General features: G+C 39.9%; 1 protein-coding gene across 1 annotated transcript; it reads right to left on the bottom strand.

Annotated features, from left to right (window-relative positions):
- Positions 1-4,466: 4,466 nt before the first annotated feature.
- dusp1 (dual specificity phosphatase 1) lies at positions 4,467-10,064 on the bottom strand. Its single transcript, XM_089019816.1, has 4 exons — positions 9,452-10,064; positions 9,099-9,244; positions 7,631-7,850; positions 4,467-5,409 (listed from the first exon to the last, which is right to left on the bottom strand). The coding sequence occupies exons 1-4, from the start codon at positions 9,858-9,860 to the stop codon at positions 5,054-5,056; spliced, it is 1,131 nt and encodes a 376-aa protein (XP_088875942.1). The 5' UTR covers positions 9,861-10,064; the 3' UTR covers positions 4,467-5,053.
- Positions 10,065-13,373: the final 3,309 nt, after the last annotated feature.

The following is a 13,373-nucleotide window of genomic DNA, read 5'->3' as shown; positions in this document are numbered from 1 at the left end:
TTTAGTACTTGATGATGTTCAAAGAGTAGTTGCATTAGCTCACTTCCTGTTATGGCAGACGGGGGGGTCTTTCACATTTCAAAGCACTTCTTTAGCATGGTGTTGATTAAAAGGGTTGACTCAAGAGTCGTTAAAATCAAACAACCACTCTCTTTGCAACACTTCCAATTAGCAAACGTCTGACTCAAAAGACAACCGAGGAGAAATGTAAGAAACAAAAACAAAGTTTGCATCCTGTTCACATCCCCCTCGACGCTTTCTCAGCCCATATAATGACAATGCTTTCATCTCTCAGCCTGACTATTGACAGAACCCCACCACCCGAAAAAAAAGTCACTTAATGACTTTCACACGCACGCAGGAAAATAAATGTAACAAGAAGTTCAAGGGACACTAAAAGGAGGGTGGGCTGGGAGTTATGGGCGCATGGGAGGGGAATCCGGGGTTATGTCGCCCATGTCTGAGGGAACTGGTGAGGTCATGGATGAGCATTTCTCACAGAGGCGTCAACATGGCTGATGCTATGTCTCAGACTGTTTACATGGCATGGGATTAACGGCCTGTTTACACAACATTGATTGTTTTATGTTGAACTAAAAACGTTTTTCATCTCTTGTTTAAAAGAAAAAGGGGTTGTTGGATTATTATTATTATTATTATTATTAAGAATAATAATAATAATAATATTATTATTACCAGCGGGAGGGGTTTGCGAGTCATTTAGCCTCCGAGTCTCTATTCAACATTTTGAATGAATTTCGACTTACGACCATTTTGACTTACGACCGTTTGGTCGTAACGGAACTTGGTCGTAAGTTGGATGTTACATACCTACCTAGCTGGCTATTTATTACCTATATAGCTATCTAACTGGCTAGCTATTTAACTAGCGAGCTATTGCTATCTATTAGCGAGCCAGCTAGCTTTCTATCTGAATTACTTCTGGATTGAGTGTGGCTGCCGCTGCTCCCCCACAGAAAAATTGATCCCATGACTGAAAAGTGACCTTGACAGTTTTGAAAGGCCCTTATAAAGGAAATGTATAATAATAATAATTATTATTATTATTCTTTCTTTTTTCCTCTCTTCACTTCTTTTTATTTATTTAGCTATGCAGCTATCTAGCTAGCTAGTTACCTAGCAAGCTAGCTATTTGCGATCTATTTGCTATCTATTAGCTGGCTAGCTAACAGGCTATCTATTAGCTATATAGCTATGTAACTGGCTAGCTATTTAACTAGCGAGCTATTGCTATCTATTAGCGAGCCAGCTAGCTTTCTATCTGAATTACTTCCGGATTGAGTGTGGCTGCCGCTGCTTCCCCACAGAAAAATTGATCCCATGACTGAAAAGTGACCTTGACAGTTTTGAAAGGCCCTTATAAAGGAAATGTATAATAATAATTATTATTATTATTCTTTCTTTTTTCCTCTCCACTTCTTTTTATTTATTTAGCTATGCAGCTATCTAGCTAGCTAGTTACCTAGCAAGCTAGCTATTTGCGATCTATTTGCTATCTATTAGCTGGCTAGCCAGCTATCTAGCTGGCTAGCTAACAGGCTATCTATTAGCTATATAGCTATCTAACTGGCTAGCTATTTAACTAGCGAGCTATTGGCTATCCATTAGCGAGCTAGCTAGCTTTCTATCTATTTCAATTACTTCCGTGTTGAGTGAAGACAAAAACACTCGGCTGCCATTTTGTTGTAAGAATAACGGGCTCGTTCGCGTATGCCAATTTTCATTAATGCAACGTTCGTAAAGCGAAAAATTCTTAAGCCAAGGGGTTCGTAAACTGAGGTAAAACTTTATATTATGATTAATAATAATAATATGATCTAAGTCAGTGGTGTCAAAGTCATTTTTTGCCGCGGGCCACATTGTAGTTATGGTTTCCTCTCGAGGGCCGTTATGAATTTGGGGAATCCATTAGAATGTTTAAATCCCTTCAAATATTACATATAGAGCACACAGCAAATTAATGAATAACTCGTTTTCAAATCTGAAGTCAAGAATAATGACTTTTATTGTGGTTGACATCAAAAATATGAAATTTTGGCTCAGATTTTAGCAAACATCATGGAATTTAACAAGTTTGACTTGCTTTCGCGGGCCGAAAAAAATGATGTGGCGGGCCGGATTTGGCCCGCGGGCCTCGACTTTGACACCTGTGATCTAAGTGGACCCTTGCTGTATCCGTTCTCCAGCACCAATGAGTTGCAGATGGCCGTTTTGTTCTTTTAAGACTTTGAGACCAAATCACTTCTTTTCTCACGGTCCACTTGCAAGTCACAGCCAATGTTTTGGTTCATTTGCAAAACCAAACATATTGCTTTCCCTTTTCAGAATGCTCTTTAGTGGTCACACTTTTCCCAAACGCCTTGCAGCTGCTTCTATTGTGGCTACATAGGGAGGACTCCTTCTCCAATTCTTTGGACCTCCTGTCGCTCTCCGGCTCTCACACAGATTCAAACAGAAGGAGGGGTTTGGCCCCAACAATGGAAGATGCCGTGACACCATGCGTCTTTTGCTATAGAAAAAAAAATCTAATGATAGGATTCCATTGCATGAACAGAGCAGCTGGTCCATATAGTGATTTATATGGATGTACATTATTATCAGAATTATACATAATAATAATATTCATAATAATGCGTTTCATTTATAGGCGCCTTTAAAAAATCTCAAGGACACTTTGCACTCACAGGAAATTTTTTTCTGCATTTGAGCAGCGGCAGCCACACGCGCCAGTGTTCATTCATCCCGGAAGTAACTCAAATAGATAGAAAGATAGCGAGCTAGCTAATAGATAAAGTAATAATAATAATAATAATACCTTTCATTTATAAGAGCCTTTCAAAACTCTCAAGGACACTTTGCATTCACAGGATATTTTTTTCTGCATGTGAGCAGCGGCAGCCACACACGCCAGCGTTCATTCATCCCGGAAGTAACTCAAATAGATAGAAAGATAGCTATCTAGCTAATAGATGCAGTAATACTAATAATATGTTTCATTTATAAGCGCCTTTCAAAACTCTCAAGGACACTTTACAGTCACAGGAGATTTTTTTTCTGCACGTGAGGAGCGGCAGCCACATGCGCCAGCGTTCATTCAACCCGGAAGTAACTCAAATAGATAGAAAGATAGCGAGCTAGCTAATAGAAAAAGTAATAATAATACGTTTCATTTATAAGCGCCTTTCAAAGACACTTTACAGTCACAAGATATTTTTTCTGCGGGTGAGCAGAGGCAGCCACACGCGCCAGCGTTCATTCAACCCGGAAGTAACTCATATAGGTAGAAAGCTAGCTAGCTAGCGAATAAATACAGTAATAATATATATTTATGAAGCTTGTAACATATACAGTGATTCCGTGGCTTATAAACTTAATTGGTTCCCAGAAAGTGTGTTTAAGGTGAAAAGTGTGTCTTCCAAACATTAATTCCCTATAGGAAATCATTAAAATCCGTTCCCAGATCCCATAAAACAATTTTCTACTAAATAAGCCTAAACTACACAAAATATACCTTATTTTATGTATAAGAAATGTGCTATGGAATTGTAATTAAAGAAGTAAACTGTACTGTATAATAATGTATATTTTGTGTAGTTTTAAGGCTGGGGGCGGGGAAATACAGCACATAAAAAGTCAGCTGCCATTTCGTTCACTTTAGACATCCAGCTCCAAGAAGCGGCTCGTTCGCTAACGACACCACTCATTGTGGCGCTCCGTGTGTTTCCCGAAAAATCGTTCGTATGCCAAGATTATATTCTTGCGAATTTAACGTTTGTTAACGTTAGGCGAAAGGTTTGTTAGCTAAAGTGTTTGTAAGCCGAGGTATCACTGTATAATGGAATTAATGCATCAAATAGATATAATGTTTAGACACAATAGCTGATAGCTTTCTTTGAACCCAAATACACATTTTACCCAGTAACCAGCCTCCACAAACAACCCGCACAAAGATTGATGCGAAAAGCTATCAACCCAGCTAAACAGAACAAAATTGATGAGGAACTAGATACAATTATCACAGAGAAAGCACCTACAAGGGTTCATTCCTCAAGATGGTGAAAGAAGGTTACATTCCTCATCAAGTGTTTAATACTGATGAAAACGGCCATGCCATTCCATAAAGACATCAACGACCAACCCAAAGGTAAATAAAACGACTTTATTATACTGCAGTTTATTTCTTTAATTATAATACCATAACACATTTATTATAAATAAAATAAGGTATATTTTGTGTAGTTTTAAGGTTTAGAAAATTAGAAAGTAGAAAATGATGTTTGATGGGGATCTGGGAACGGATTATTCTCATTTCAATGGTTTCCTATGGGAAATTATTTTTTGGGATACACACTTTTCACCTTACACACTATGACTGGGAACCAATTAAGTTCGTAAGCCTAGGTATCACTGTATTAAGTATAAACAACACACTGTCACTTTTTAAATATAGTCATCATTTTTTTATTCTCCGGTATAAAAACATTGAAATAAACATATGAAAAAACAATAGATCCATGAGAGAAATATATTACTTTAGTTCAATAAATATGTCACATAGCAATCATTGTCCACTAGCCGCCCACCAGGGCTTGCGGTACACAGTATAGAAACATGAGGTATTTCATTGTCGGGTCTCCCCATCATGTCAGGATTGAGCAGAGGCGGACATTTGCATTGAAAGTGGGGATACATTCATTGTTCTTCAAATGAAGCAGTAACTTGTTAGCATAGTTTTATAATTGGATCCCAACAAGGAAGCAAAATTTGCCAGATCCAACATTCCTGAGACGACTATTCGCCCTTTGATTTGTTTTTATGTCACGATTGTGATTATCAAGAAAAGCATTTATTTGCCTTCATGTCGCTTTACACGTCATACTGCTTCCTTGGTAGCTGCCATGTCTATAGTCCTTAAATTGACGTCAGGATACCAGGTTACGTACGTTTCGTGCAGTGATACCAGCACCACTGCTTCATAGTCACCAATTGTGAGTTGTTATTTTAAGTCCGGATATGTATGTCCTATTTTGCATCAACAGCTAGGAGAGGTCGTGATGGGACTGTGGTGGAAGGAGATTTGACCGGCAGACGAATGCACCGGGATGGACACGGGGAAATTAAAAACGGTGCCGCCGTTGCCGATGACCGGACTTCCAGCTTCGGAAGAGCAAGTGGAGGAGGCGAGCACCTGCGACTCGAACTGGAGGAGCTGCCCCATGAAGCTGAAGTTGGGTGAGATGATGCTACGGCGTTGCTTCACGAACTCGAAGGCCTCATCTAGTTTGACGCGGTTGGTACGCATGAGGTAGGCGAGGCAGATGGTGGCCGAACGGGAGATGCCCGCTTGACAGTGGACGAACACGCGGCCGCCATTATTTCGAACCGAATCTATAGAGGGGGGGGGGGGGAGAGAAAGTGGTAAAATTAGCACATTGCGCAATAAATTTTCACAGTTGACATCAGAAAAACCTTTTTTATAGCATCTAAAATACCCAAAACACACAGGCTGATATTTTTAGTCAAATGCAAAACACCAATAAAAATCACTTAGTGTCCCAAAACTGCCACAAAATGAGCTCGGAACTGGGCAGATTCAGAAAGTCCCGCCCCCTTGTTCATGATGTCACTATTGGTCACACACTGCCTTGCTCCAGAATCAAAACAATGGCTTCAGAGAGTTCAGATTCAAAGAAGATGCTTTGTTGTTACTCATCCAGTTAGGAATATGATTCAAATAGTTCTGAAGAGGAAAGCATACATGTTTGCAATCGATTAAAAAAGTCCTTCCGTCTCATTTTGAGGCATCTGGACTCCAATGTAGCGCCCAGAAAATGCACAAGATGGCGCACAAGCTCCGTTGGAAATGGGCTGATTTGTCCGCTGGGAATTTGTGTTAGCGCAATTGGCTGCGACACACAACGATTCACCATCTTGTCATTTATGTACTTTTCCTTCTAATTTCGCAATCAACACGGTGTTTTCAGATGAAAAAAAAAGGACCCAAAATGCATTGTGTGTCGCTTTCCCGGTCAGGGGCGTTCCTTCAGTGACGTCACGTCAAGCATCGTCATCAACTTGAAAACAAGACTTCCTGAATATTCAGCGCGGGTCTTAAAACGTAAAATATAGCTACATGCGGTGGAATCTTTGTAAAATGTGCTCAGTAGAAGTCATTTGAAGCGATTTTACAAATTATGGACACAACTTTTCCGGGGTGTCGGTTGTCCTTTAAATTCAACAGCCCATTAAGACACAGGAGCATGGATAATGGGTCTGTGGGGGGAGGGGGGGGCATGTACACAAAGAAAGGGAACTAACCCCCCACTGGGCATATTGATTCGGGAGGAAGACAGCCGGTGGGGGTGAGGAAAAATGGCCTTTTGTGAAGACACAACAAAAGGTCGGCGCCGAGCCAAGCCGAACCCACTATTGCCACAGAACCGAAAACTCATTTAAAAAGCTGTGTGTGTTTTGGACAAGGGAGGGGTGGGGGTGATGATGTAACCAAGGGGGCCCTAGCTGAGCCAGCTGGTCAGTTTTTGGAGGGAACTTTTTCAAATTTAAAGGACAACCGACGTCTCCGGACAAGTTGTGTCCATAACTTATAAAATGGCTTCAAATGACTTTACAAATTCCACCGCATATAGCTAGATTTTACGTTTTAAGACTCGCGCTGAATATTCTGGAAGTCTTGTTTTTGAGTTGGTGACGAGTCCTCACCCTACGTCACTGAAGAAAGGCCCCTGACCGAAAAAATGACACATCATCGCAGTCCTTCCATCACGTCAATGCATTTTGCTGTACTTTGGTCTGAAAACATCATGTAGGACCAAAAAGAGGCAGAAGAGGGCGACAAAGCTCCATGTAAGGAATTAATCAGCCTGTGGAAACGGGCTGATTAATTCCTTACACGGCTTTGTCGCCATGTTCTGCCTTTTTTTGGGTGCGACATTTCCCACCCCTGATGCCTCAAAATGACACGGAATAAATTATTTAATCGATTGCAAACATGTATGCTTTCTTCTTCAGAACTATTTGAATCATATTCATCACTGGATGAGTAACAAGAAAGCATATTCTCCGAATCTGAAGCCATTGTTTTGATTTTCCAGCAAGGCAAGACGTCTTGCCGTGACACCACGAACATGGGGGCGGGACCTTCTGAAACTGGCCACTTCCGGTTTCAAATTGAAGTACTTTTCAGCACACTTTAACTCATTTTTATTGGTGTTTTGCATTTGACTAAAAATATCATACCGCGTGTTTTGGGTATTTTAGATGCTGTAAAACGTTTTTCTGATGTCAGTTAGGAAACAAAAAAGTGACGCCGGTTGTCCTTTAAATGTCAAGGGGTGTTATTCTTTCCGCTCTTCATAACTACAGTAAAGTCTCGTTATATCGATATCGGATATATCGATAGTCCCGGTTATTTCGATACTATTTCTATGCACGCACGGAGAAAATTACATGCAAACAGGGTCGGATATATCGATAGTCCCGGTTATATCGATATTTTTTCGGACTCCCTTGAATACCGATATAACGAGACTTTACTGTACTTTACTATGAACTGAGTAGGGTTAAAAAAATAATAATAATAACTACGAACCGATAAAGTCAATGGCTTCGTTGAACCAGGAGCTGATATCTGCTTTGTGGTTGTCCTCCACCGGTATGCTCTTGTACAAAAAGGAGCCCTCAAAATGATTGGGACAGTTGGCAGAGACGTTGATCAGGGCCGTGATCCCCAGCATGTCCAGCATGTCTTTGCGCGAAGCGTGGTAAGCGCTACCGAGGTATAAAAAGGGCAGGATCTCAACTGGACCGCCCTAAGAGAAAGGGTACATGAAAAAAAAAAACACAGTCAGTCAAGAAGATGAGAAGTACAATCAACTTATGAACATTCGAGTTATGAAGAACCGTACATACGAACATTTTCTGCGGGTATGTTGAAAAATGTTCGGACAGAGATGTTGTAAGTTAGATCTTGTATTGCGCGCCTCGTCTCAACCATTTTGAATACAAAACTGACATGGCTGAGACCCAAAAAGTTCCCCACCTGAGTGAGGTTCAAGGTACAGACACTCCCATACTAATGAATATTTGAGTTACGAACAACGGTACATCGGAACATTTTTGCGGGTATGTTGAAAAAATGTTCGAACAGAAATGCTGCAAGTTAGATTTTGTATCAACTATTTTGAATGCAAAACTGACATGGCGGAGACCCAAAAAGTTCCCCACCTGAGTGAGGTTCAAGGTACAGACACTCCCCTACTTACGAACATTCGAGTTACAAACAACGATACATACGGACATTTTTGCTCTCTCTCTAACATGTAGTATTCTCTCTAGATGTACATGTACATATCTTTATTGAGCATATATTTTATTAAATGTTTATTTTTAAGTACAAACCAATACAGGTTACTTATACAAGCCTTAAACATCCTTATATAAGCCTTAAACATACTTATCTAAACATGAACTATTTCACGTATAGACACTTCCCTATTTACGAACATTCGAGTTATGAACAATGGTACATACGAACACTTTTGTAGCCGCATGTAGTATTCTCTCCAGTTGTACATGAGCATATATTTTATTAAATGTTTATTTTTAAGTACAAACCAATACAGGTTACTTATAAAAGCCTTAAACATACTTATATAAGCCTTAAACATTTCACATATAGACACTCCCATACCTACGAACATTCGAGTTATGAACAACGGTACATGCGAACATTTTTGCACATTTTCCCAGAGTGGAACTATTTAAGGCTTTCTCATTCTGATTCTGATTTTGTAGTAACATGTAGAATACTCTCTAGTTGTACATGTACATATCTTTATAGAGCATATATTTCATTAAATGTTTATGTTTCCATACAAACCAATCCGGGTTACTTAACATACTATATATACCTTAAACATACAAAATATAGCACTGAAGCAACTTACGAACTAATTCACTCTACGAACAACCGTTCGGAACGAACGTATCACGTTCACAAGTTGGGGAGTTTATGTAAACTTTTCGGGGGTAATCGTTTTAAAGAAAACAACACAAACCTGGTCATAAAGTGGCGTGTTGCACGGACTGCAGCTCGGGTCTGCGCTTCCTGGGTGGTTGGAGCTTAGGGGTAAACTGAGCCCCGGTGAAGGAGAAGGCTTGGTGCACATGTCTGGATAATCTTTACAGAATGCATCAAATCCACCTGTGGACCAAAATATGTTTAAAAAGTGAAGACGGTGTAATCACGTCACCCAAAAAGGAGGCACAACTGCTTTGTAACAGAGGCCGAGTCTATTTCTGAATTGTTTACAGCAGCGCCAGCTGGTATGGTGACAGCTGTAAACCACATTTGTTGCCACAGACACACACACAACAAACACAACAAATGCCAGTGAGACACTATTCATACCTTTTAAGATGAAAACACTTGCCCCACAAGGATCCCGGCACAAGGCTGCCACAGCCAGCATCAAAGTCCCGTCTTTCTTAGCTTGACTTAAGTCACAACTATGATCGTCCAGAAGCACTACCGACTTATACTCGCCGGATAGAAGCCGGCTCCTGGTGTCCTCGTTTGGGACAATGTGTTCGAGTCCTAAGCCGCCCCTGGCCCGTCTTCGCACGATTGTGCTGAAGCGGACGTTGGTTGAGTCCACGATATGGGAGCCATTAAAGGATAGGAAAGAACGACAATCCAGTACCAGGCAGCGCGCCGCGTCGGCCTCCAACAAACCATAGAGGGACGCACAGTCGATGGTGGGCACCTCCATTATGACCATAGTAGGGCAACGGGATAGAAAAGTTAGATCCAAATACATATAGATTGAAGTTCGAAGCTTGCGGGAAGTTTCTGGTTGTTGTCTCCGCTTTGTTCCGATTAAAATAACAACAAAAAAGAAACGTTCAGACGGCAAAAAAAAAGCTCCGTAAAGTAATTAAATACTCGTAGAGTCTTCCGAGAGTATCCGCCGCTGCTATTTTGCTTCCCTTCTGTAACAGTAGTTGACGGCGAAGTGACTGTGTGGAAGTTGCGTTCAAGCACATTTTTTTATATCCAGCCGCGGCTTGTGAATGAGAGGGTCACAGACGTCACGAGACCGCCCTAAATGGCGTCCTGCCAATTTGTATGACGTCAATGCCACGCGCCCGCCCGACCGCCCGTATTGAGTTCAACCGCACGCGGGAGCGCGCACGCTTCGAGAACATTTTGGTCTCGGGCACGCACACGTCTGCCTCGTTCGACTTCATTACCCAGCTGTACCGCTTTCTCAGTACGGGCACGTAGCAGGCGGAGACAAATATTTCAAAAATACTTTTGTCGTGTTTATCGGATGTGGCGGTTTGCATATCGATAAATACGCGTATACGTACACAGATATTATTAGTATTTGGTAAGTACAGTAATCCCTCGTTTATCGCGGTAAATACTGACCAGGACCACCTGCAGTAGATGAAAATCCGTGATGTAGCGAACCGTACACATAATAATAATAATAATACATTTCATTTTAAGCGCCTTTCAAAGCTCTCAAGGACACTTTACAGTCACAGACAAGCATGGATGCTATAATAAATAAAATACAATCACAAATAGAATACAATAAATAAAATACAGTTATAAATAGAAACAAGAGAGAGCTACACACAAAATGAGATTTTAAATTGGTGGGTTTTGAGATGGGATTTGAAGGTGGGGAAGAGAATCAATGTTCCGAATGTTGGGAGGAAGTGAGTTCCAGAGTTTGGGGGCAGTTGGTAAATTTACATGAGTATGAGTACAAAAAATACTCATAAGGCCAAATTTAGTGGAACACAGTACAGGAAAAAGGCTACCGCTGCTCACCCGCAGAAAAAAATGTTCTTATCTGTAATGTGTCGTTGAGAGTTTTGAAAGGTGCCTAGAAATACAATGTATTATTATTATTATTATTATTATTATTATTATTATTATTATTATTATTATTGTTATTGTTTTTATTACTACAGTGAGACCTCAACTTACAAACACCTTATCTTACAAACTTTTTGTCTGACAAAGGTCAAATTTCTGAAAAATTAAACCTTATAATAAGCACTATTTTAATAATACCCACCCACCACGGCTGGCGGAGTGATCTTCGGCGGAAGCACACGACCGAACAGCACCAGAGGTTAAGTTACCAACAGTCCTTATGGAAGGTGACTCTCCTTCCATAAGCCATCAACGACCATCAAAAAGGTAAATAAAACTTTATTTTACAGCACAGTTTATTTCTTTAATTACAGTCCTCATGTAATGCGCCTCTCTTTCCAAACAGCAATTACCTTTGACCTTCGACCTCCAACGCCATTCCATCAAGCCATAAATGACCATCACAAATCTAAATAAAATGACTTTATGATACAATGCAGTGTATTTCTTTCATTACAATACAATAGCACATTTATTATACATAGAATAAGGTATGTTGTGTGTAGTTATTTAATTGAAAAGTATATTTTATAGAAACCCGGGAACGGATTATTCCCATTTTAATGGTTTCCTATGGGAATTTTTTTTTTGAGATACACACTTTTCGCCTTACACACTCTGTCTGGAAACCAATTAAGTTCGTAAGTTGAGGTCTCACTGTATTATTATTGTTGTTATTGTTATTATTATTATTATTATATATATATTTTTAAATTATTTTTAACTCACACATGACAACAAAATCATCACGATTCCCCAATAGAAGCATATTAGACTATGGATGACAAATATTTCCCCCATCCAAATCTAATTAAATACAGATTAGTACATAAATACCGTACAGTATTTCAGTGCTACTATACGTATTCCAGTAAAATAGGAATTTGATGAATTTTCCATGATGTTAGCGTAACTCAATTTCTGTTTTGCCCCTTTACCAGAGGGGTTGACAAATAAGAAAATAATATGTAAATATCTGGGGGCCATAAACATTTATTCTTTGTTTTTATTAGTCGGAGGTACATAATGTTCAATGCCCCGAGAGTGAAGGCAAACCATAAAAGTTAATCACTGTATAGAAATCACAAGTCCAGTAAATTTCCACATGCTGAGAACCAAAACACAGCTTTTCCAGGAAGACAATGGCAGATGGGGATCTTTTCAAGCTGCCAGTTGGGAAGTAACTGAAACATGTATCATTACCGTCCAGATTATGGTTATCTCTTGTTTGGGTGACAGTCCCTCGGACAATCCCTTTTGATTCACTGCTATGATGACTCAGAATGAAACCTGCTGTGTCATCATAAAGTAGGAGATAGGTCATTGTTGACAACAGGTAGAGGGTGTGTTTGATTCTATTTTTTATTTTTATTTTTTGCTATACGTTGACTCCCCTGCAGTCTGCTTTTGAATTTCAGATCATGATACGTCACCAGTGATAAACCCAGAGATTTGCATACTATTATACTAAGTGTATCTTATCTTTTTCAAAAAACTTGGATTGAATTGGATTGAATTGAATTAGCAGCGCAGAAATTGACATTTCACAACAGCAAAGTTATGAAAGGAAGAGGAAAGGAAAGAAAGAAGTAGAAAAATAAAATACAAGAGCTCTTGTAAAGGGAGCCACTCTCGTGGTGCCATCTTGAAGTCATTAGCTAGTGAGCTAACTTTCTATCTATTTGAGTTATTCCGGGTTGAGCGAATGCTGGCGTCGTGTGGCTACCGCTGCTCACCCGCAGAAAAACTTCATCCTCTGACTATAAAGTGACTTTGAGAGTTTTGAAAGGCGCTAAGAAATTATTATTATTATTATTATTATTAAAAGAACAAAAAAAACTAAATAACAAATATGACAACATGACAAATATGACTTTCTGTACCCTCTTTGCTACATGAAGTTAACTTCCAGGTTGAGTGAACGCTGGCGCGTGTGGCTGCCGCTGCTCACCCGCAGAAAAAATATCCTGTGACTGTAAAGTGTCCTTGAGAGTTTTGAAAGGCGCTTGAAAATGAAATTTATTATTATTATAAGCAATTCTAGATGAAAGAGAAGCGGATCATAGCGTCCTTTTCACCAGTGGATCAGGGACATCATGGTGTAATGTGCCTGTCTAATACAAGGTAATTGTTCAAAGCAAACACGAAGCTGTAGCATCCTATTGTTGAAAAGAGATTGTCTCACATCTCCTGTCCCACATAAATCCGCTTTAATTCCAAGCCGCGACTATCCAACAGCATCGATCTTTCCGCTGAACAAAGCGGGGCTGTGAAAATGCTGCCCATTACAGGTGCAAAAAAAGCACAATCGCCCCAGTGATAACAATCAAATGGCATTGACATTCCTCCCAATCAAAAACAGTGCTGGCATATTCGTGCT

This window comes from Hippocampus bargibanti, linkage group LG02, assembly GCF_051943395.1.
Source record: "Hippocampus bargibanti isolate YZ-2025 linkage group LG02, ASM5194339v1, whole genome shotgun sequence".
Taxonomy (NCBI): domain Eukaryota; kingdom Metazoa; phylum Chordata; class Actinopteri; order Syngnathiformes; family Syngnathidae; genus Hippocampus; species Hippocampus bargibanti.
The sequence above is the reverse complement of the archived record's forward strand: the minus strand, read 5'-3'. Positions and strand labels throughout refer to the sequence as shown.

Excerpts from the sequence above, each read along its gene's own strand:
- dusp1 (XM_089019816.1), bottom strand. The coding sequence starts at position 9,860 with ATGTATTTGGATCTAACTTTTCTATCCCGTTGCCCTACTATGGTCATA. Across the intron at positions 9,245-9,451 it reads AAGTGTTTTCATCTTAAAAG|GTGGATTTGATGCATTCTGT; the intron begins GTATGAATAGTG and ends TTTGGTCCACAG. Across the intron at positions 5,410-7,630 it reads CGAAGCCATTGACTTTATCG|ATTCGGTTCGAAATAATGGC; the intron begins GTTCGTAGTTAT and ends CCCCCTCTATAG.